At 41.4% G+C, this 24,219-nt stretch overlaps 1 protein-coding gene across 1 annotated transcript; it reads right to left on the reverse strand.

Annotated features, from left to right (window-relative positions):
• Positions 1 to 24,219, reverse strand: PODN (podocan; the record flags this gene model as incomplete). The annotated part of the gene is made up of 10 exons (XM_014938935.1): positions 1 to 2,138; positions 3,459 to 3,666; positions 5,574 to 5,722; positions 8,381 to 9,038; positions 11,069 to 11,184; positions 13,192 to 13,348; positions 15,631 to 15,740; positions 20,191 to 20,255; positions 21,853 to 21,946; positions 24,088 to 24,219. Coding segments are annotated over 9 exons (1,656 nt in total), but the record flags the coding sequence as incomplete, so codon positions are not given.

Raw genomic sequence — 24,219 nt, forward strand, 5'->3', positions numbered from 1 at the left:
TTTTGGTTTGACAGTTTTATGTCCAATGTCGTAGATGCTGATGATACCAGATAAGTGACGAACCAAGTCTGTGATTGTGCCTCATCGATCTTTTACATGACAATCAAAAGACATTTTTCCTGGGGGAGGAGAGGGTTGAGGCTTTTACTGAGGGGAGGGGGTGTCATTTTTTTTTTATATTTTTTTTCTCCATAATCATTGCTGCTTTCACAGGACTGATTCAGAGTGCAATTATTTTGAAATAAACTTGGAAAAGGGTTTCCTAACTCTACTGGTCTATGGGACACTCCCCTTTGACTGTAGGTTGGTCTCCTCTGGCAAAGGCTGACACTTGATTTAAGAAGTTTAATGGTGTATATATCATCCTGAATTTTTGGGCCTGATTCTTCAACGTGCTAAAATGTACCTTCACCCCTGCATTCTCAGACTCTCAAGGGGATTCAAAGGGAGTCTGGGCTCACTGACTTCACACGGAATCACAGTGTAAGGGACTGAAGTTCAAAGATAATTCAACAGTTCTCCAAAAAACTACACAAATCTGCATATTCTTAGCTTGTTCAGGAATATAATAAATTTATCTGTTTTACCAAAGACTAGCAAAACTTCCACTGGGGTTTTCTGGAGATAGCTAATTGATTTGAGCTATGTTCTGAAAACATTCTACATAGAAATCTGTCCCAAAGGTTAGTTGGAAGGCTATTTTATTGCTCAGCTGTATAGCTGATATTCAAAAAGTGGGGTTTTGCAATTTTTTAGGGCCAAGATTTTAATTTTTTCACAAAGCAATCTTTCCTTCTATGATTCATGATTGTGTTGAATTGTCTAAGATAGGAAATATCAGCTTGAAATTACTGTCATGTGCTGTGTGAACCCGAAGCGAGAGTGTGGAATTAGATCTTCTCCAGCAGGAAAAACAGCTGGTGAAAAATTAAGCCAACTGTGTTTCCAAGTAAATCCTGGAATGCAGTATGCAAAACAACACGTGTTCAATCAGAAATCCTCAAAAGAAAAAAAAATTGTTCAAGCAGATTAGCTACCTCAGATGAAGGACATTATAATTAAATAAGCAACCTGTCATCCAGCTACCTCTGTGGGTCATCTTTTTCTTCATTTCTGTATTTTCCATGATTCCAACAGGAGACGAGAATACTCAACACCATAAAACAGGTGAGGCTTTAAGAAAGTACGACAGAGGCACAGTCTCCAGACTTGAACTAAACAAAGAAATTTCTCTTGACACGTAACAGTTTTCTCCTAAGACACCCCACGCTCACTTATCTCTTTTCCTTTGTTAGTCTCACTTCTGAGTCTTAATGTGAATGATATACAGTATGTGAAAAATCCTACCACATATATTAAACTGCATAGTATTACGCAATCTTCTGGACACACCTTTGGAGACATTCACAAAACTGCCACATGGGCAAACAACAGCAAGACAGAAACTTTACCAAAGCTCTGGAAGGCAGACATACAGATTTTTTTATATATATATTCACAAGAGCAATTGTTTTATCTTAAAATCTTTCTAAAACAGGCATATACTGCAGGCTTTGGCAGTAGAGATAAAATATTATGGGATCCAGCCTTACTTTGTTTTTCTCATCCAAATATACACATTTTTATAACAGAAGAATAGTTGCATCCAGAATTATTACTGCTGCTTGACGGCCAAAATGCCCCATATACTGTGCCACACATGAACTACTGCAAATATCTGTCTCACCTGATCAACAACAGCTTCTTTGGGGTGGAGGAAAAGAAAAGAAGCATATACATGGTTCACTTAAAATGCAGTGACAAAAGCAGCATTTGAAGGCATGTGTTCAAAACAGTCCCATATTGTTATTACAGATGGAAACAGTGAAGGAATAGAAACAGAAGAAACAAAAGCCAGCTTTTGTGAGTTCCAGAGCAATCCCTTATGATCCTGGGTCTTGTATAAGATGATTTGGAAGCTTTGGAAAGGCATTCAGGGTCTCTCCCTGAATAAGGCACTGTAACACACTGTCTTTCATGAGCCTGGCCCAGTGCCACGACAGTTTCTGCGTAATTCATTGCACGTTTCGCTAAGTGTTCTCTGTATATCTATATAGATATATACACACAGACATATATGTAATTTTCCATATGCTTTCCTGCAAAACATCAGAAAAACAAAACCAATTACATAATGGAATACAGAATTCAGAATATGCTGAACTTAGTACCTGCTGACATGTCACACATGCCCCAAACCAAACCAGAGATGTGTTGATTCAGAAGTTATATGTATTCTAAGTCTGTAGATATAAATTATTTCTCCTCTCACAAAGTTTTCATACAACCCAACCAGGAGGTCTAATGTTTGACTTTCCAAGTAGTTTCAAGCCCCATCATCTTTTCAGCATATTAGCACTATTCTTAGCACTTCCTTGTGTCATTCTTCATGACAAATGTTGATTAGGTACAAAACTAAACTTTTTTTTTTTTTAAGTCTTAGAGTTTAGAGCTCCAAAAATACACCGTAGTGCCTTGAAACTCATAATCTTTGACCATAAAATGCTTAAGAGATGCATAAAGCAGATCCCTATTCTTCTTATGGAAAAATGCATATTCTTCAAACATCCTTCTCCCTTCATCTTTTCTTCTGCAGTTGAAAAGAAACTAGAGAGACTGAGTGGCTGGCCAGATTGTTTATGGAATACTGAGATATGATTTTCAAGATTACCAGTCTGGAGTCAAAGTCAGCAGCAATCACAACTTGTAACTCAGCAGAGGCCTTTCAGTGAATCTGGGTGAAGGGAGCAATGAACCTTCAACAAGACTTATCGAAAGCACAGGCTGTTGGGAAAACCAGGCATCAATCCAATCCTACAATACTGTTTCCAAAAGTAACCTGAACCAGATATTCTTTCCGTAAGAAATATGCCAAGTATAGTATAATCTTCCCACTCTGAGTGGTCAGTGATTTAAGGACTGCTTGAGACAGAGGTCATAATCTTAATGCCATGTTTAGCAAACACTGATGTGTCTATCTTCCTTTAATCTAATTTTTTTAATCCATTTTCAGCTCACATGGTCTTCTGCATCACTAAGCTTCACAGTTTGTTCTTTGTTTTTCTTTTGAACTAGTTCCTTAAAAATACCATGAAATACTTTTTCATTTATTGCTATTAGAACTAGTAAATAACGACCTTCATATTTACCTATTGTGTCTGCTGTGGCTGTAAGCAGAAGCCACTGTCTCACTGCCTCTGATAAAACACGGATATATACTGACTGTTTCATTTTACAAAATACTCTGTTTTCAAGACTTTTTGATTCTGCAATTTCCAGTCATGTTTTAGTGAAAGTCTTTGAGTCTAAGGCTCAGGCACCCACCTGTTATGTTTCAATCCTACTTGTGCACTGGAATTATTTACACAAGAGTCTGAGTACTGGGTCTTTGATTTAACTAAACTACAGTTGTAGTTTACCTCCCACATGATGCACTTGTGCGAGTTCACATTTTATCTCAGTTCTTCTTCCTCCTCTTCTTCCTCATCTTCCATTTCCTCTTCTGAGTCATCCTTATTCTTTGAATTGTTGCTGAATTCAAGGTTTCCTTCAATATCCAGTACCTGTAAGTGCTTTAGGTTTTGGAAGATACTTTCCTTCAGTGCTCCAACTGCAATCTTATTAAACCTTTAAACAAACAAAAAGGCCTTCCTGTTAAAATAAACCCACTTTTATATCCAGGACACATATGAGGAGAGTAGGAGGAAAGCATTCTGTAGAGTTACTCTAACTTACACTGACCCAAGTTGCTCTAACTTTTCAATGACCCACAACAGCCCCCAGAAGTACTGACTCCTTGGGATGGAGAAAGGAAGGGAAAGCAGGTACTGATTAGCAAGGAGGCAAATGCAGGACCTGAACAAAGTTTGCTCATAGCACTCTGTAGCATCACAAAGGACCTTGCAGGAAAATACTGGGAAACATTAAGTATCTGTCACTGATTTCAAGTTCACTGACCAAGCTTTCAAAAAACTCCTACTTTCCTCCACCCCAGCCCCTCTTTCCCCAACTGTATTCTGCAAGGAAGAAATTCATAATATTGGAATTCCTCCCCCACAAATTCTTGGTATTCTGCTTTCTCCTTCCCAGAGAGGAAACACATCTGCTCCATATCCCACATTTCAAAGTGTAACTTGCTTTTTCATGAGATTCTGTGTCATCCCTTGATAGTTTAGTTCTTCTCCCACAAAACTCAAAATGCTGGTACAAAGTATACCTTTAGAAACAAAGCAACCTGCAATAATTTTTCATCTGTTATTTGTGTTTCCAAGAATACAAATAAACTAATCTGCAATTTAAGAACCTCTCACATATACTGCTTGGTTTGTTACTCTCTAACATGCTTAAAATCATACTCTGTCTAATATTCCAGATGTATATTATTCCTTCACTGCAGTGATTAATAGCCTCCCATTAAGAAATAGATATTATTCCTTCACATCATTGCAGTGATTAATAGCCTCCCATTAAGAAATACAACTTAGCTTGGGTGGAGTTGCCTCCTGAATATGTTAACAAAACAGTTTTGCAAATTCCTTTTTTCTCTTTATATAGAAATATAGAATGTGGTATGTGGTTTCTGGTTTGCATCCAAGCATTCACTAAAATCTCATAAATGTGAGCAGCTGAATAGACAGACTACTCTAATTTACACCAGACTTTGCGATTTTATTTGCTTGCTATGGAATCAATCGTCCAAAAAGGTATGATTCAGAACTACAGAACAGTTTGGTTGCATACAGACAAAATACAGCCATATTTAGTCTTATGCAGCCTAGGCTTTTTGAACACATGCATGGGATCAGCTTAATCACATATTCTGTAGAGTTTCATAAATTTCTTCTAAGCAATATTTTCAATAATGTTCCATCAGATTAAAATTGAATATACTACTGCATCAGATTCTGCCTTCATTCCTTGTGGTATAACTGCTTAAATTTGTTACATTACTGTGACTTTACATTATATATAAAAAAAAGTCAGTATCTGCCACCTATGAAAACAAGGTCCTCATCCAACTGAGAGTAGGAAAAAAATCAACAAAAAAGCTTTCTAAACTTAGTTACGTTAACAGTCACAGCTGTAACTTGTCATCGGTTTCAGACAAAACTATCAAAGGAACGTGCACAACTTCAAGATCAGTCACACACGCCTCACGAGAGGGGGATTTTGGCAAAATCCAGGGCTTAGAGACATAGGCAAAGCTGTGGTCCTACAACTGGGCTGTAAACTTTTAGTTCTCAGCTGAATATTGGAATATGACATAATGTTAAGCATTAATTTCCCAGAATTTCTAACATGCCTACACCATTCTAATAAGCACAGAAAAGACAAACTCTCTCCAAACAGAAAGAGCATATTATATGTATCCATGCCTTTTCTGAGTAGGTGAATATAGTTGCATCGTACATTACTGAAAAACAAAGTTGCTTATTTAGGAAGATGGGAATTTAAATACTTTCTAAAAAGTAAGCAATTATAAAGTGGATAAATAAGAAAAAGTCTTGTCTGTTAAAGTGGAAACTCGGCCTTACCTGAGGTAAATCCCCTTTATTTTGGGTGTGGATTCAAAAGCGCTCTCTGAAACCGTCGTGATCTTGTTGTTCTGAAGATACAGATATTCTAGAGATTCTGGCAGGCCTAAGGGGACAGAAGTCAGCTGGTTGCCAGCCATGTCTAGTGACTGCAAGGAAGAGACAACAAGCGGTCAAATTAATAACTGTGTTTAAATATTAGCAGCACTCCAAAAAGAGATTTGACAACAAATAAGCTTCCAAAGGATGGCTTGTACACAGCCCCTTCCCTCCCTTTGGAAGTTTATCCATTGTTTTTTATATATATGTAAACACACACATACATAACTCTATAAAAATACATATATATAAACATATGCACTTATAAAAAACTTAGTATAGTAGCAGCGCAGAAGCAAGATGTTTATGCAAAGCTTAGGCGGGATTTGTTGTATTTGAAAATCATCTGGAAATGGGCTTTATTTTTTATATGGCACTTGGGTGAGTCTGCTTCAGAACCTCTCCCTTCTGGTGAGGTCTGGAAAATGACAAACGCTGTGCCTACAGTGGAAACTGTAAATTGTCAGGCACACAGAAAGGCTCAGTTTGAGTTCATGGTGGAAAACTGAAGTGATATTTAGTGTAGCATAAAGTAATTTAATCTACCTCTAAGTGTGGTCATGAGAATTATGCTCTCTTATGCTGCCATTTAGCATCATGATTTCACATGAGACATCATGCTGTTACGTTTGGAGTCCCAACATTTAGGAGTCCCCCAGGCTTTAGCCTGTGCCTGCTTAAACTGAATTAAAAGCAGACTGGGTTTCAGACATGCACAGGAATTCCCTGGAAGCTGCTACTGCAAACAATTCACTGGCTAAGGTTACATTATTTAGAGTTACACCTAAAACCACCTGGAAATATTCTAACATGAACCAATGTATGAAGATGTCAGGACTAAAGGGCATGATCATTTCTCAGATGAATTTTAAGCAAAGAAATGGATCAAAGTAAGTGTTGTTATATTGTGTTGTAGCACCCGAGCTGACACACCAGTTACATGTTATTCACAGCTACACTTCTGCAAATGATTGTCACGTTTTCAGCGGTTTTACTCTCCATGTAATCCCAGTCCGGCAAACAATTATGTAAATGTCTAGCTTTGCAATTGCAGATAGTCTTCAGTGATTTCCATGGAAACAGTGTGGACTGAAGCGTATGCTGAGTACATGCACGATCTGGATCTTATGTGGTGGTTATTTGTCAAATCCACGCCAGTGAACCAAGTCATAAACCAATTGCACAGTTAAGCCCTTAATGATAACAAAGATTGATATATTCTATCACGGAAATAACTAACAAATAGTAACACTGTTCCAGAAAAAAAGCAACAGCCAGAAATGCACTGTTAGTCTAACAGAATTTTAAGTATGTGCCATTATCTTCACCTTGTTTAATGTGAGCTGAGATTACTGTGGGGTAGGTACAACTGAAAGGCCAATGTTTGACTCAGCAAGGTGTAACTCTGCCTTGACACTGACTACAAGGGAGTGACAGTAGAATAAAAGTGTTGTGAGGCAGCTATGAACCAAGCCTTTTGAGAAGGAAAACTTGTCATTCCAGCCTACAAGTAAAGCTGCCTAATGAATCTCATGACCCATTTTTGTTCAAAAAACAAACAACCGAGGTGACAGCGTCTACATTTCATTAAGCTACTGCAGTGAAACAATTCCAGCATCTAGAATTCTCTACAGCATCTTCCTTCCAGACTCCTTTTCATCTTAGATATATTTGCACACACACACACGCACACAGAGACACATATCACTGAGGCATCAAACAAATGCAAAATGTAATAATAAAGTCATGGACCAAATTTGCAGCTGATGCAAACCAACAGCTCTACAGATACTGTTGCTGCATTGCTCATTTATATTAACTGAAAAACAAGCTACTGTTTATTCCTAGAAACACCAGAAAAAGAAATGTTCACATAAATACACATTTGGATTGTCTGAAAACACACCGGGGGACAGTGTGACATATGCTCCATGTCCCTTATCCCTGCTCTTCTCTGAGATGTACAGATTTTGCCTGTACAGTGGCCTAACCATATGCACCATAGATGGTTGCCATATGACATAGGTAATACCTTCTACTGCAGGAAACAGGCTGTTGCCTCAAAGGAAATGCAGACAAATCCTTCAGCCAGTTAACAATTTTGAAAGGTCATTTTGCACAGCACAAATGTGATTGTTCCTGCGCCTGCCTTCTGGTTTGTGTTTAACTTTCTCTAACAATTAAGCAAATGAGAAGACTGCTGATTGAATCCAGACCTCCTAGCTGCTTCCAGGTGCCTTAGCCAGCTGAGCTGCTAAATCCTACAGCTTGGCCTGTCTGACTATAAGCTGATGTGGGAGCTTTGAGAATTAAGAGTGTTTTTGTTTATGCATTCCTTCTTCCTGCTGTCTCTCTTCAGAGCTGATTTTAAATCTTTTGGGAGACAAGCTATTTGAAAGGCATAATTTCAGTTTTAATGACAACATTCACTAATGTTTATCTGAAAACATAGGACAGCGTTAGGGTTTAGAAACAAAGATGTCTTTACATTTCCTAGAATTAGCAGTACATGGTGGACCACAACCCCGGTCATTAGTGGGAGGTACTCACCTCTGGGACAACAGCACATCATTTCTACTCTAGAAACAGAAGGTGTAGCAAAACATGAGGACCAAGCCCACCTAGCAATGGTGGTACAGAAATTGGCTTAGGCAGACAGATGAGGACATCAGCATTACCAAAACAATTAGAGAAGGTGATGTTTCTACCTGGAGACTGCTGAGTTCTCTCCACGCTCTTGAATAAATGGAATTTATTTTCAGTTTATTGTTGCTCAAATACAGTTCCCGCAGCTTTGTCATCCCAGATAAAGTCCCTTTTGGGATGCTGCTTATCTCGTTCTCCTTCAGCTTCAGAATCTGCAAGTTCTTTGGAAAGCCAAAGGGCAGCGTGTGGAGATTGTTTCCAGAAAGATCCAGGGACTTCAGTTGCCTCAGTTTACGGAAAGCCTCCCGATGGATCTGGGGACTTTTAAGCTTGTTGTAGCTCAGGTTCAGCTCTTCCAGGAAGTAAGTGGTAGCAAAGTCATTCCTGTTAATCTCAGAGATCTGGTTATGGAGGATCATAAGTGTTTTCACTCGCCGGGGCAGCCCACTGGGAATCCTTTCTAGCATGTTGTTGTACAGGTGGACGGTGTGCAGCTTCTTTAAGCCCTGGAAGGCTAACGGGTGAATACCTCGGGCTTTTAGCTTGTTATTGTGGAGCAGAAGGTACTCCAGGTTCTTAATTTGGGTCAAGACATCTCTGCCAATCACCTTAATTGCATTCTTCTCCAGGTGGAGGAGGACGATGTTTCGAGGTAAACCACTTGGGATTTGTGAGAGGTTATTGCTGGACAAATCCAGATATTCAAGACTAGACAGTTTCCTTGGGAAAGCAGGAAAGAAAACACTCTCCATTTAGATTCTGCAAGGTGAAACGACAACCAACTTCCCCTAGGATTTTACAGTCTTTGCTTTAGAGTCTTTCTCCCCGGCACAGCTCCCATTGCTGCCCTTTTTTTGCCTCATGATATGACTGATGGGAACAGCAAAAGAAGGGGCTCCCATACTGCCATCAGGGATTAGGACGAGGTGCTGCCACTGCTCCCCAGCCACACTAGCAACACAACACGCCAGAGCCCACAGGCACCCAAACTGCCACCAGGCTCAGACCCGAGATCAGTCCTGCAGTCGACTGTTCTCTCATTTGACACCACATGTAGCAACACGTGAGCAATTTCAGTGAACAAATAGCAGGAGAAAGACACCATGGGAGCACTGCTAGAACACAGAATTTAGCTCTCTGTTTCACGGAAACACAGCCTGAGCGTTAAGTAATTTCTGTCTCTCTGAAAGCATCTATTGAAACTGAAAAGCTGGCCTGCTTTTCAGATGATGAAATGTTACTCTTATGAAAAGCAGAAATGCTAATTCAGTGTCCTAGGCTAAGGTAGTGAACTTCTCCTGACCCTCCAGCATTATGGAAGTGAGTCAGGGCTATAGCTGCTTTGTGTAAGCTACTGAATCTGGATTCCAAGGACTCAGTTGAAGCTAAAGTAAATCCTCAGACCAGCCACTTATACCAACTGGATGTGGATCAATGGTATTATACGCCAGGACTGTGGAGCCCTATATTCCCTTGAATTTCAAGTCAGTTTTTCAGTTCAAATGAGACTTTTAACCCGCATGGCACTCCATAACCCACTGCAGATGACTAGAAAGTTTTCAGGAAATGCAGGAACTAATGTGTTACAGACATTACTGACTGGTTACTGCACTGCTCTTCACAGCTACCCAAGCACGCTCTGAATGAGCAAGTGTACTCTCTGGGTAAAGCACTTCATTGTTGCAAGCTCTAACGTTTCCCCAGATTGGGTACACCTCAACAGCACTATGATGTGCTCTACAGAGAGTATCACAAGAGCAAGGAGCACTATCCACCTCCTCTGCCGACTCTGGTGCCTTAGCTATAGCCACTGTATACTCCGTTCATCAAAACCTTAACAGAAATGGTGTGACCAACATGACCTGAAGGTGGACACAACACAGCTACGGGAAATTACTCAGGGAGGTTTCTGGGAGTGAAAGCACAGTTCGATACATTTTCAGGTCTAGAGACCAGAAAAGTTTGTAGAATTAAGTGACAGGCAGGACAGATTAGGTGATCTGGATTTTCAGGTAGAACAAGGGCAGTATTCGGTGCTAGCAGAGACACAAATGTTAACTTTTTGAAGTGCTTAGTCCCAGGTTAAATTTAGGACAGCCAAAGGCTATTTCTGTTGCACCAGTTTGTAGCAAAGCTTTTGCAGCCATCTGGCTATTGAGCAGCACTACTGCATCCCCTCTTAACTCCAGCAACCCATCTGCACTGGAGTACAGCTGTGCTGGACCAACTCAGAACTGTGTATGTGGGGCTGTTTTCAAGTCACCTTCACAGAAACACACAAGTAGGCTTAGCAAAGATGAAGGTCTGGGCTTCCACTGAACTGCCCTTGAAACTGGAAAGTCCCAAATTGCCTCACTTTTGACAGGTTTGGAAGAACGGAGACCAACCTGTAACATCATTCAAGATGACCTTTCCTCAGAAGGTTCTTAGTTCCTGGTGTGATTGGGTCTGTGGCAATCAGGGAGCAGTGCATCCTGATGTTCAGTCTTGGGTCTTTTCTATAAATATGTATCTATATAAAAATACGTCTTCTGCAATGTGAATTCAAACCACTCACCCTGACCTTTGTTTTTGAATGGCAGGATCTGAATCTAAGTCTTTTCCTATAGACTTAGCAGAGAAATGTATAAGTCACACAGCTTTTAATAAACATAGTTTTTAAAATGTACTTTTTTTTAGTAGATAAACTACTGCACCAAAACAGATAGACAGACACAAACAGAGGTGCCAACTGCAGAGCTCAGTCTCACCAGAAAGTTTCGTTGTCCATTCCCTCATTAGTTAAGTAGTTATTCTGTAAATACAGCTCCCGCAGACCTGTAAGTTCACTGAAGGCTCCTTTGGGAATCTTCTCCAGCTTGTTGTTCTAGAGAGACCAGAAGCACAGAGCACATTATTTGGCATAAAACAATACAGGACCTTCAGGTTTTGCTCAACTAACACCAGGCAATTAAACTTCAAAAGGGATAGGCATAAGGTACTTCAGGTGGCATTATAATTCTTCTTAAGAAATAAATACAAGCACTAGACTGAAATATTACAACCTAATTTTATTGATTGCTCATGGAATCTTTGAGCTAAGGAGTTAGAATTTGCCCCCATGGCAGATGGTTTTATTTTGTATTCTTAATCCTTCCACCTATGTGCAAATGTATCATGTAATCCAGGCAACTACCTCTGGAGTTTACTCAGAATTTCTCAATGTTGCAAGACAGATTTCACCATAAAGAAGAAATACGTTGGAAGCTGGGAACCAGCCATCCTTCCAGCATCAATGGCATTCCAAAATAATTACTTCTACTGCCTTAGTATGGCCTTGGAGTGGCCAGCAGGCAGACACAAGCAAAATATAAAACTAAATTCCACTTAGAAATTCCATACAGGAACTATAGGAATATTATTTATATATAAAATATATAAACCACTAGGAATTATAAAAGGATATACGAAACACTGACACTGAATTTGTTAAACTTCCCACAATCCATGTATACACAATAATGCAAGACATAGACAAGATCTATGTACTAACATAAAGTGGATACCACCACAGTCAGATGGACAGACTAGACAAGATCTATGTGCTAACATAAAGTGGATACCACCACAGTCAGATTTGTCCGATTGCGTAATGAATTGTGAAAGAAAAAAAAAGATGTGTCACATCTAAAGTACACCTTTTGGACGCCTTTGGTCCACTACTGGCTGTCTCTCATTTCTCATTGTCCTGTTTTTTTTCCCCAAAATATCAAGGTAAATGTTACTACTGTCAGGCAGTGCACTTGAAAACAAAATGCTCATTCCTCTCTTCAGCTCCCTTAACAGAACTGGTGACAGCAGGGAAGGATACAAGTTCAAAGTGTAGTCCTCAAAATCTGAGACCCCTTTGGGAGATAACAATTACCTATAAATGGCAACATAACACAGGGGTCTAGTAACTCCACACTGCAGAGAAATCCCAGCAATTTAAAGGATCAGACTGTTTGCCTTTACTTTTCTTCAAGCTGGGGAAGCCTGTTTTCTAGAGGACTTTAATGGGAATTAGCGGTGAGACCTTCAAGGGAAAAGAAAGCTGGGAGGCAACAAAGAACTGCCTGAGTCCAGGGGCTGATAACAGCCGTTTACACACATCCAAGGAGCTGTCAACACTAGGAAGAAGCAGAATCAGAATTCCCCACCGCTGCAGCTCTCCCATCGTTAACAAGGCTGAGATCTCTAGCACAGACATGATGAAGTGTTTTTATCGAAATCAGATGACGCAGAATTAAAAATGCTGGAGACTAGTTAATACCACAACTTCTGCTGGAGAATTCGTAGCAGTAAAGAATCACTGATCCAGACTTGCTCCGCGTGGTCTGAATTGCCAGCTCAGTAGCAAACAAGAATCACTGGTGCTAGGAAACAGTAGTCTATGGGAAATGAGTTAGTGAGCAAAGCCAGCGCATAGTGGGTAAGCAGCTGTCAGGAAAAACAGCATCATCAGTGGCAAACTTAATGGGGAGGACAATCACTGGATGGCCACAGAGAATGATCCATCTTCTTCTACTAACATGTATTAATATCATTATATGCAGGGAAGAGACCAACAATGCTACCGCACAGGCATTTGCAACGCATTCCCCTGAAAACCCAGAAAAGCATGTTTGTCCCCTGTGAACATTCTGGTGTTTTACAAAAGCACACTGTTACTTATGAACAAAAAAGTAAAGAGATGGGAGAGAGCTACTGTTGAGGATATAGGAGTCGAGACTCACAAAAGGGCCTGGGAACCTTTCCAAGTGCACTGAAATGACCTGGCTGTGTGGTCTGAATCCCATACAAACACAGTACTTTGTCACAATCACAAAGGAATACAAAACCTTGTTGTCATTACCTTTAAGTGCAATTTATATAGTGCTGGAGGGAGATTCTTTGGAACATACTTCAAGAAATTGCTGGACATGATGAGTATTTCCACATTATCAGAGCCATTGAACATATTATCAGGTAACCCAGCATCTGAAAGTTTGTTGTTATGGAGATACACAGATCTGTTGGAAGGAGAAAAAGGATGATTAAACAGATAGTGGAATCTGTGGTTTTTTGTTTACAAAGAGAAACATGTTTTAAAACTGCATTTCAATCTTTCCTTCTTCCGCTGAGATAATTAGATTTATTTCTAAAATGTGCCCTTTAATTTAGCAAGGGATACAATGCAAAACCAAATGGTTCGTCCAAGTATCTCTGAAATTTAGGTCTATTCAAAATCCCAACCTGCACATGAATACAGATTCCACAAGCAGCCTTATCTTCTTAACAAGAGACTGAATGCAAGTCTGGGATCATGCAGAGCTTTGAAACAAAGAACATCTGTGTGTTGGCCTCACTCAAGATGGTGATATCCGATTAATATCTGATTAATAGGTATGCTCCCAATTTTAACTTCTTTTTGGAATCAAATCTGAGCTTCCTGGGCTTGCAGAATCAACCTGTAGGTCCTTTAAAAAAGGGCCATCTCTCACCTCTCCATTCTTTCTGCTTCCATGAAGGCTGGAAATACCCCAGGACAGTTTCTCTCCTACTCCTAGAACTCAGAAAGCCAGAGAGTACTGACAGAAAGACAGAGCAGATTTACTCAACCTGGAAAAATTTTGTTTTTAAATGAACCTTAGGGACTGAAAGAGGGTTACTTATTTTCCCTTTGCCATTCTTACTTTTAATATTTAATATTCACAGAAGAGTTTCTCCAATCAAACTTTTAAAAATGGATTATTGTTTTCTTACACAGGTTTTAGTTCTGTGTAATACAATTGACCCCTATGAATTTATTCCTGTTTTTCATAGGCTTAACTGCTAAATGAAATAATTTGACTTCTTTTTACAAAAGAAATCATAGGATTTTACTGACTTCCATTACCCCTTCCTTTCCTGTGGGGACCCCAAGATGCAGCAGGCAGCTAAAACTGTAGACAGGTTAGAACTGCAAAAGAGCACAGTGACACAATATGCCTTTTTCACTTGTTTGATTCTCTACCAGTTGCAGAGAACTTGGCAACATCTTCCTGGAAGGAAGGAAAGGCTCAGTATGGAAACATAATCATGTGATCACACACTCCAGGGAGTTCAGAGCCACACTGAAAATATTGTTCACTCTGCATGGTCAGCTGGACTTTTAACTCACAAATATTTGCCTTTCTGAAAACCTTACTTTCCAAATAATCAGTCTGAGACCATGAACTCAGCTGGGGGCAAATAAACCAACTGAAACAACTGTGGTAGGATTTTATATCAGCAATCTCAGAAATCAACGAGATATTATTCTGATTAAAATTATTGTTGGTATAATAGGGTGCGAAATCACTTCAAAAAAGTGCAAGAATTTTAATATGAAATCAAAACACAGCAGCTTCTGCAACTCAGACTAAGGAAGAACACATGTATAGATCTAGTTTCTTTCAGGATGAGATATTGCCAGAAACCAGTGACTGACTCAGCCTTTTCAGCTACCAAGAGCCTACGAGACTAAAGGCCTGGTAAGTACAAAGTGGCTTCAGCTCTCAAGGAATTCAGTGGGAACTGAGAGTTCTTCAGTTCATCACAAGACTGGGCTCTAGAAGCTTTGCTGGGTCAGCTATTATTAACTGCTTCCAAACTTGGATGCGTAAATTGCTACAAGACAGAGTCTGAGATGTCTTTGCAGGACTTTGAAGCTGCAGTGTCCATCCAGGTTACTCCAAGTGCCTTTGGAAATGACTATATCTCACAGGAGGTGGTCTGTGTGCACCTGAATTTGCAATGGACCAATGTCCTGCACTGGATCCAGCTGAGAAAATCAGCACCTGAAATTGGCAGAGACCTTTAAAACCTGATCTGAGGGTATGAACCACTTCTGAAGGTGCTAAAGTGCTTAGCTTTAATATAGTTGAGTTATACTCAACTGCACCAAGTACTGTACCCTCAATCTTATTCTGTGTTTTTTTTGATTAATGGACTATAATAAAAATAGGGATTTCTGAACAGTTAATCTCCATTTTGAGAAACCAAGACCGTTCCTTCGAACTCATAACTGATCCACATATAAAATGGAGACAACTTAGTTTTTTATTTTAATTTGTAACCATACAAAAGTGTCCAGCAGCTAGCAAAAGCCCTTGGAATGTGTTTGTCTGAGAGATTATTTGACCTTTCATGCTGAGAATAACAAATAGTCCACTTCTTTCCAAAAAACATAAGTAGGCAATAACATGGTTTAGTCAGATAGGTTCTTATCTCTCACCAACTGCCTCCGAGCAGTAGCAGAACACTGTTATTGTTTTACTTCCCGATCCCTTACCTCAAGTTTGGTTTTTGTCCAAATGTGAGCCCATATATCTTAGTGAGATAATTGGCTGCAAAATCTGCACTGATCAAGGTATTTGGTAGGAATTTCGGAGCCACTGTTAGCTGTAAAAGAAATATACAGGGGAATTCCAATTAAACGCAACTAATGTTTTAACCAAGTATTAGACCAGCAACAAAACACTTGCAAATTTATTTTCTCTAGACAGGCAAAAATAAATGAAACTGAACGCAGATTGCACGAACGAAAACAAATTGTCCTCACTCACTAATCTCTCCAGGAAGGAGACAGACTTTTGCTCCAAGATATGTGTTTGTTTTGATTGGAAGAGTCCTGTCTCTTTTTGATGGACGAAATCAAGAAATTGTTATTCAGAGAGCAAACATGTTGCTTATTATTGTTCCCAATTCCTCAGTCTGCTGTGCCAAAAAAATCTGACCCACCTCACATAAATTATATAGAAAAGCTTATCGGGGAGAGGGAAGAAAGTGTCACTTCATAGGTGTGTTCCAATATTGCATCCATTTATGATGATCTTTTCAACAGAGGACTGAGGTTCCCCAAGGACAGGGATGCTCTTGAGCCAAATCATGGAGTATCAAATGTGACTTCAAAGCAAAGACCTACCATACAATGACACTCTGTTCATTGAACAAGTGATGCATCAGAAGCAAAATACAGAAAGGTCCCGTCTCCAAAACTTTATAGTTGATGAGAGGTATAGGACTTCTTGTGTTTGCTCTCACCCTATTGTTGTTTTTATCAATCATTTGAAAAAATAATGCTAGGAATGTCTGCATCTGAACAAAAACTGGTGGAGTGAAAACTAATGACTGAAAAAGCTCTGTTTTACAGAGCATCCAGATAATATAATAGCAAGGTTCACTGAGTGGCTGCTCATAGCCACGTCATTCACCTAGAAATCAAGAATACAGGTTACAGTAGAGGCTGCAAACAAATCCTTAACACGGTGCTGTAGATACGATCCTTGAGTACGTTAAGCAGAAGATTACTGAATTGCAGAAGGCAGGTGCAATCACCATGGTTACAAATGTTAACTATAGTGCTAATGAGACCACTCTTAAAATGGTTTATGTACACTCTGAAAGGCTCTGTAGAGAACATCTTTTCTAAGGAGATACTGAACTCTTTGTAATTTAAAGCTTTGAGATCAGGATGGGAAACTCTGGTTAGTGGAGGACATCTGCCTTCTAGCTTGAAAGTCTTTGATTCTGCAAAACTTCCTCCTCACAGCGCTGCTGTGTGAAAGAGGACCTAGTCCTTACAGCCAGCTAGGCACAGCAAGACTCACACGATGAGAAAACTTATTTTTCAATTTTTTATTACAATAAAGCTGCAGCTAGTTATTAATAATAACGCAAAACCAAAAATATTTAAAAGATGAACAATGTGTGAGAGAACAGACACTTTATTGGAGAACTGTCTAACTCAAGCCTTAAACTACGTATTTACCTAAAGGGTACATAGATCTTTCTCCACCAGCTTGTCAAGTGTGCATTGTGCACTATATCCATGAGGTCACAACGTACTGGGCTCACAATACAGTCCTATTTCTTAAAAGATGAAAGTGCATTATTTACTGTTTTTCATTTTCACCTGTGCCAAAAACTCCATCCTTTAGCTGTGTCTTAAATGCTTAATGGTCACAAACACAAGAAAGATCTTCCCCACAGATGACACTCCTGTCAGTATTTCCAGATAGCATGTAAGCAGTGGAAACGGCCCGTTAACACATTACTACAGTTGCCACAGTACTGCTCTGGGCTTTACTGGTAGTCTCTCACCTCCTGACCTGGGAGGGAAGATTCCAGGGAAGTGGATAAAGTCTCTGACTAGGAAGGTCTCACGGTGCCTCAAAAAGAAGTAAGTCTCTACTGTAACATAATATTGAGAATTCAGACACAGGAAACAGACTTAATCACTTTCATACACGGTGGCACATTAAAACTTTTCTCTTGAAACACAGTCTATTAGGTCATAACTTTCATACAAAACAAAGGGCATGGCTCAGATATGTGGAATGAAAGCCATTAGAACCACAAGAGAGAGAAAAGAGAAAGAAGTTTCATCCAAAAAGAGTTTTCACTTGCTCAGGACTTTGCCTTGGCATTTCAGCACTTAGTCATGAGACTAACTGATCTCCACTGGTTGCCTGCTTGAGGGATTAACACTGGATTATTGTAACTGTTAGCAAAAATAAAGTTGACTGAGTAGCTTTGCCTAGTACATTGCCTTGTAAGTAGCAATCTGTTCCAGCTGCAATTTTCTTGCAGCTTTACTGCTGGATCTTCCTTTCCATAATGCAGACAGTGTTTCTCCACTGTTAACTAATGAGTTAACCAATGAACTCAGAATGATTATATAAAAGTTACTACCAGGTTTGGAACAAGTTGTCTTGCTTACAACAAGTTTTCATGTAAAGAGGAGCACTGGATCCAGGTGAATCCCATACCACTTTGGGGATACTGGGAAAAGTTAAGACCTAACACCAAAATCAGCAGCTTATAGGAAATAATAATGATAGCTCAGAAACTGGTCTACAGATGGGTGGAAGAGATTTCTCTTATTAACAAGTTTTACTGTGGATACTATGTGATAGAATCATAGAATGCTTAGAATTGGAAGGGGCCTTAGAGATCATCGAGTTCCAACCCCCTGCCCTGGGCAGGGACACCTCCCACCAGACCAGGTTGCTCAAAGCCCCATCCAGCCTGGCCTTGAACCCCTCCAGGGATGGGGCAGCCACAGCTTCTCTGGGCAACCTGTTCCAGTGTCTTGCCACCCTCACAGGAAGGAATTTCTTCCTAAAATCTAATCTAAATCTCCCCTCTTTCAGTTTAAAACCATTCCCCCTTATCCTATCAGATAGACACAAATTATGAGAGTGGGGTGGAAAATTTAAAAGAAAACTACAGTATCCATTCTTTACTTGAAGTAGTTGCTACTCATAAGCCACAAAAGGCTTTTAGCCTATTATGGTATTTCTTTTTTCCGACCAACTGTGCTAGTTTAACGGAAGATAATTTAGCGCCATGTGATGGGATCACAATTGAAGATAAAGCAGCATTAAGATAATCCATAAAACAAGAAGCAAACTACCAGCAAATCCCTGCTCTCCTCCAACCACCACAGTTACTTGATCTGCAGTGTTTCCTGCTGGAGAGTGGATGCAGTTTGAAGCCAATCTGGTTTGTCCTGGCTTGCGATTTATAAAGAAATGTGTTATTTCTGTGGGTCCACAACTTCTCACTATAACTAGTTCTGACATTCGCTGATGTTTGCATTTTCTTTTGGGATCTTTTTCTCTCTGCAGTAACGCCAGAAAAACCAAACACTTTATTTTGTCACACAGGGAAAATTGGAGTGCAAAGTTCTGGAATATTAGTCACAGTCTGGCTTGTTCCATTTTATGGAGTTATTAACTGCCAAGATTGTTATATGGAAATGGTGCTTGAAAGGGAGAAAAGAACACAGTGTTACTGTACTAAGGAATGGGGTTTATTCTCAATCGCTCCATATAGAAATCTATGGAGTGATTCTGGATATGTCTTGGCCTGGCTGAAAGCTGAATGTGGTCACATGTATATAAACAAAACATCGAAAGGTCAGGGATTTTAGGGGGATAATAAAATATATATACAGAGACATGCATATAGAAAAAAATAAGGAGGGGAGGAGGGATGGATGGAAGGGCAGGGCTTTTGTAGACTAAAGAAGCTCAGCCTGATGTTTTAACTTATATTTTTCTTTGGCATCCTGGTATCTTCTGTAGCAAATACTTGTGGACTATCACTGGGGATAAAGAAAGAAAGAACGGAAATCATCCAGATGTACGGGTATGCAAGAAGTTATTTTGTTTCCCAGCCTTGGCAGGAAAGACGTGCTTCTTTCGTGACATCCAGCTTGGGTCATTAACAGGAAAACACCTAGGATCTTCTGCATTAAAAAAGAAATTCAGCTCCTGCCATTGAAACTAAAAGAATAAATTCATACTTGCACAGTTTCAGTGTGTGTGGGTATCCCCCCAACATCAAACCTAATCAGAATGGGAGACAGGGGAAAACGGACAGCTTTTTACAGATTTTGATAGCTCAAACACAGGTATTACGATGCATTTGTTCACAAATTTTTCAGCCAGCCTCATCTGATGAGATACGCAGCATTTCACATCATTACCCAACAGCATATTTGCATACAGGCAGCTACCAAATCTGCATGCAGTTGATCCAAAGCCTAATGAAGACAGCGGTAACTTATAAATGCAGGGGGTCTCTGTACCTCCCTACACACACAAGGGAACCTTTGTCCACCTGCACAAATAAATAAGTGTTCAAAAAACACCAGCATGTGTACCTTCTCATTTTTTTAACATACAAACTGATTGTCTTGACCTTAGATGAACCTGCATTAGAGGATCATTTTAGCACAATTTTACTTATGTAGGATATATATTTTAAAAGAATTGAAGACTTGCTCATTTACCTTCCAGAACCCAATTAGAAAAGAACTCTGAAAGCCCCGTGAGCCTCTTACCTTATTGTTTGCCAGGTACAGATAGTTCAGGTTCTCCAGATGCTCAAATGCTTCCTCTGGCAACCCTTGAAAACAGGAATAACTAATAGGTGACATTGGCAGCTTATTGCCTCTCTGAGTGAAAATACCAGAGGGCAGCTTTTCTCTTTCAGATAATATCTTTAATGTGAGATTTAAATCTTTTTCATTGCCACTGAAACAATCTGCCTCAGACCTATTGTCGTCTTTTGAGTTTTTCTAATTAAAACCCACAAACACACCACCACAAACTGTTAAGAGCAAAGGAAGACCATTAAAAATCCTAAGCATGCAAGGCTGGTGGCCAGCCCCAGTGGCAGGGGTCAGGTAGAGAGCTGTGTTAACTCACTGTACGGCTGATTATCGGTGCTCGCGACAACCATGCTGTCTGAGAAGTGTCTTTTGTCATTTGCTCATGAATCTGCAAATCATTTTTCTTGGAAGGACATAAACTGAGGTTGTTTAATGATCAGATCAATCTGGTCTATGACCAATTGATATTGCCAAAGTAACACCAGTATCTGCATGTCATAAGCCTTCTTGTGTTCTGCTCCCCAACGATCCAGACAGCAACTCTCAGAGAACTGATCCAACTCAGAGTTTACTCCCCCTCCCCAGTAATTATTATTTTTCAGCTGAATCACTCCATATCCGGATGATCACACAAGGACAATTGCTGTCACAATGGAAAGGCTGCAAATAACATTTTCACCTGGCACTTAGATACCCGTAAATCAAAGGTGTAGCTGTTCCCCACATCAAAGCATTTTGGAAACTCAGGGCTGCACTGAAGCTTGTGAAAGAAACATCAAGCCACAAAGGTAATAATGTCAAAATCTGATTCTATTAAGCCTTCCTTGTGCTATGTAAGAGTGATGGTTTGGGTGCCATGCATAATATGCTCACATTGTCAGTGAAGATTGTTCTGTATCACTGGAATAAGGAGAGCACCAGCAATCAGAGCAACTGGGTGACACACAAGTTAACAACAACTACATCTCTTGTACTGTATACCCTCCTCTCTTACTATTTACTCCAACTCCTCTGTTTCTTTTGCTTTCCTTACTAACCCTTTGTCAAATTTCTCTAATAAGCATGTGATCACGCAAACAAAATCTGTCTACAAAACTCAAAACAGTTTTAGAAGAGTGGAAGTTCCCTTATTTGTAATATATGTTATTTATATTCAATTTCACAAGGACCGAACCGGACTAAACTGCACTGACTGACTGACTGACTCGACTGAACTAAACAAATGGATTATGAAACAAGGTCAGTCAGAAGGAAATCATTCAGCATGTAGACATTTCTGTTTCTCAACTGCATTGCACTGATGTGCCTGTGGGACCAGAGGGAGTTTCCTGGACGAGCAGATCTCACGCCACAGCACACCGCACTGCTGCCAGGTCTCCTCCGCTGGTTCCGTAAGGCTGCATTCTTATACACTGAGTATTATGTTTCGGATGATAAAGTGCCTCCATGATCTATGTGATGGCCAAAGAAGCACAGTTTATAGCTAACTACTCCAGCCTAGTCAGTCCATCACTCCTTCTAGCCTTCCTTACCAGCTGTCACTGCTCTAACTGCACAAGCTGGTGTTGAGGAGGCACAGGCTCTGCCCACCTCGTGCCTCTGCCGGCTTACCTTTTGAAGTTAGCCTGTTGTTCTGCAAATTGAGAGTTTCCAGTCTGTAAAGACGAGCAAGCTCTTCTGGAAAGATTTCTTCTATCTGGTTATTCTAAGAGAATGGAGAGTATTAATCACCGGCAAAGTAATCCAAGAAGGATCCCAATAAACCCAGACTGTGAACTCCAATAAAATTTGGAAATGAATCCACCCTGTCAAATCATTGTCAACAGACCTCCCTCCGTAATGAGCCAAGCTCAGATCTCAAAACCAAGACATCCAAACCCAGCAGCATTTGGAGGCCTGAACCAAGTTCTGTAGCTTGTGCTCATCTCCAGAAATATCCGGCTTATGCACTGGTAGCACACAAAGAGTGTGATTATGCCTGGCAAGGCCTGTAATCCATCTGCTGCAGCCAAACCTCTTACTGCAGCAAAGCGTTTGCGACAAGGCTGGCAGAGTGGATTTCCAAGTTTATTACTTCTGTTATTTACGTGTTGTTTTAAAAACCACTCGTCATGGGCACGGGGAGGCCAACTGGGCTCACTTGCTCTGCTTCTGCTGTCAGGAGTGACCGCCGTCAGATTCTCATTAACATGCTGACTATCATTTAGAGCATTAATGAGTGATTCTAGTGTTTTAGCATCTAGGGGACCAGTCAAGGACCCACTGGGCTGGAAGCCAGGCCAATACACACAAAGTGACAGCTGCTGCTCCAAAAAGCTTCTTTGCTCTTGGCAGCAGAGCCGGGAGCCGTGGCTAGCACACGCCTGGGACAGATCTGCTGAGGAAGGTGCCAGCTTACGTTACAGTTTTTCTAACTGTGCTGCACTTGGATAGAAAGCTCTGAGCAAAATCTGCAATTTATCCATTAAACAGAATGGGCAAATGGGAGCAATAAACAAAAAAGCAGTTGGTTAAGGGCCAAAGAAGCCTCACAGAGAAGCCTGGAGCCACTGCTCAGGGGAGGAATGGCCATGGGACTGCCAGGCTCCAGCCCTGCTCATGTCCTCAGGAGTCTGAGGACAGGCAGGGAAAGGATGGCTGCCCAAACACTGGTCACAGGGATCAATTAACAGCAGACCACAGAAACCTGCCGACAGTTTCAGACAGACTGATGCTTCCACCTGAAACTTGAACCTCATGGAACAATAGAATGGGTTGGGTTGGAAGGGACCTTAAAGATCATCTAGTTCCAACCCTCTGCCATGGGCAGGGACACCTCCCGCTAGGCCAGGTTGCTCAAAGCCCCATCCAGCCTAGCCTTAAACCTCATTTCATTACATGCCCTTCTCCTGAAGACACGATGTCTCTGCACCGCAACTATTTCCTGCAGGCACAACATGAGTTTCCCGGGTAAAACGACCCAAGAGCGTCCCGGTGGCAGGCAGCCCAGCAGGTCTGGATGTCACAGGCGATGGCGCTCGGTGTGACGGGTGGCTCCATCCATGTCACCCCTGCTCCTGCTGCAGGGAGAGGGCGTGAGGGAGAGGGGGCTCTGGGGGACACTGGTTGGGTCAGTGTCTGGTCTGGGACACCACGTTTACAACACTTCAGCCTCATTTCATTACATGCCCTTCTCCTGAAGACACGATGTCTCTGCACCGCAACTATTTCCTGCAGGCACAACATGAGTTTCCCGGGTAAAACGACCCAAGAGCGTCCCGGTGGCAGGCAGCCCAGCAGGTCTGGATGTCACAGGCGATGGCGCTCGGTGTGACGGGTGGCTCCATCCATGTCACCCCTGCTCCTGCTGCGGGGAGAGGGTGTGAGGGAGAGGAGACTCTGGGGGACACTGGTTGGGTCCGTGTCTGGGACACCACATTTACAACACTTCAGCTAACAGGTTGTGCAGTGAGAAAATGTCCCGTTAATGAAGTAATTTAGCCCACGCTCTTCAAAGCCACATCAAAATGAGAGGCCTTCACTAAAGAGGAAACATTACTTCGGACAAAAACTCTTCTCTTGGAGCTGGGGAGAGAATAAGGAGAATAAATGTCTGTCTTTTCTTCTCCTCCCTGGATGTGTGGGGCAGAGAACCGATGCCAATAACCGGGCGCGTTGGTGGAGGGCGAGCCCTGGGCCCAAGGCACCTCCTGCTCCGCGGGCGACGCCGAGGAGCCGCCGGGGAGGCGGGAAGGAGCCGGGCCCAAGCCCAGGCCGGGGCAGGGGCCTGTGCGGCCCGGGGTCACCCCTCAGGCGGCCGGGGCCCGCGGGACGCGGGTGGTGCGGGCCGGGGCCGGGCCCCCTTACCTGCAGGGAGAGGTGGTTGGTCAGCTCCGGCAGCAGGAGCGGGAACTCCTTCAGGTCGATGCCGCCGCAGTCCACGACGCCCTCCTGGCTGCAGCCGCAGTCGCGGGGGCAGGCGGGGGCCGGGCCGGGCGG

The sequence above is a fragment of the Calidris pugnax genome, unplaced genomic scaffold (assembly GCF_001431845.1).
Source record: "Calidris pugnax isolate Ruff unplaced genomic scaffold, ASM143184v1 scaffold18, whole genome shotgun sequence".
Taxonomy (NCBI): domain Eukaryota; kingdom Metazoa; phylum Chordata; class Aves; order Charadriiformes; family Scolopacidae; genus Calidris; species Calidris pugnax.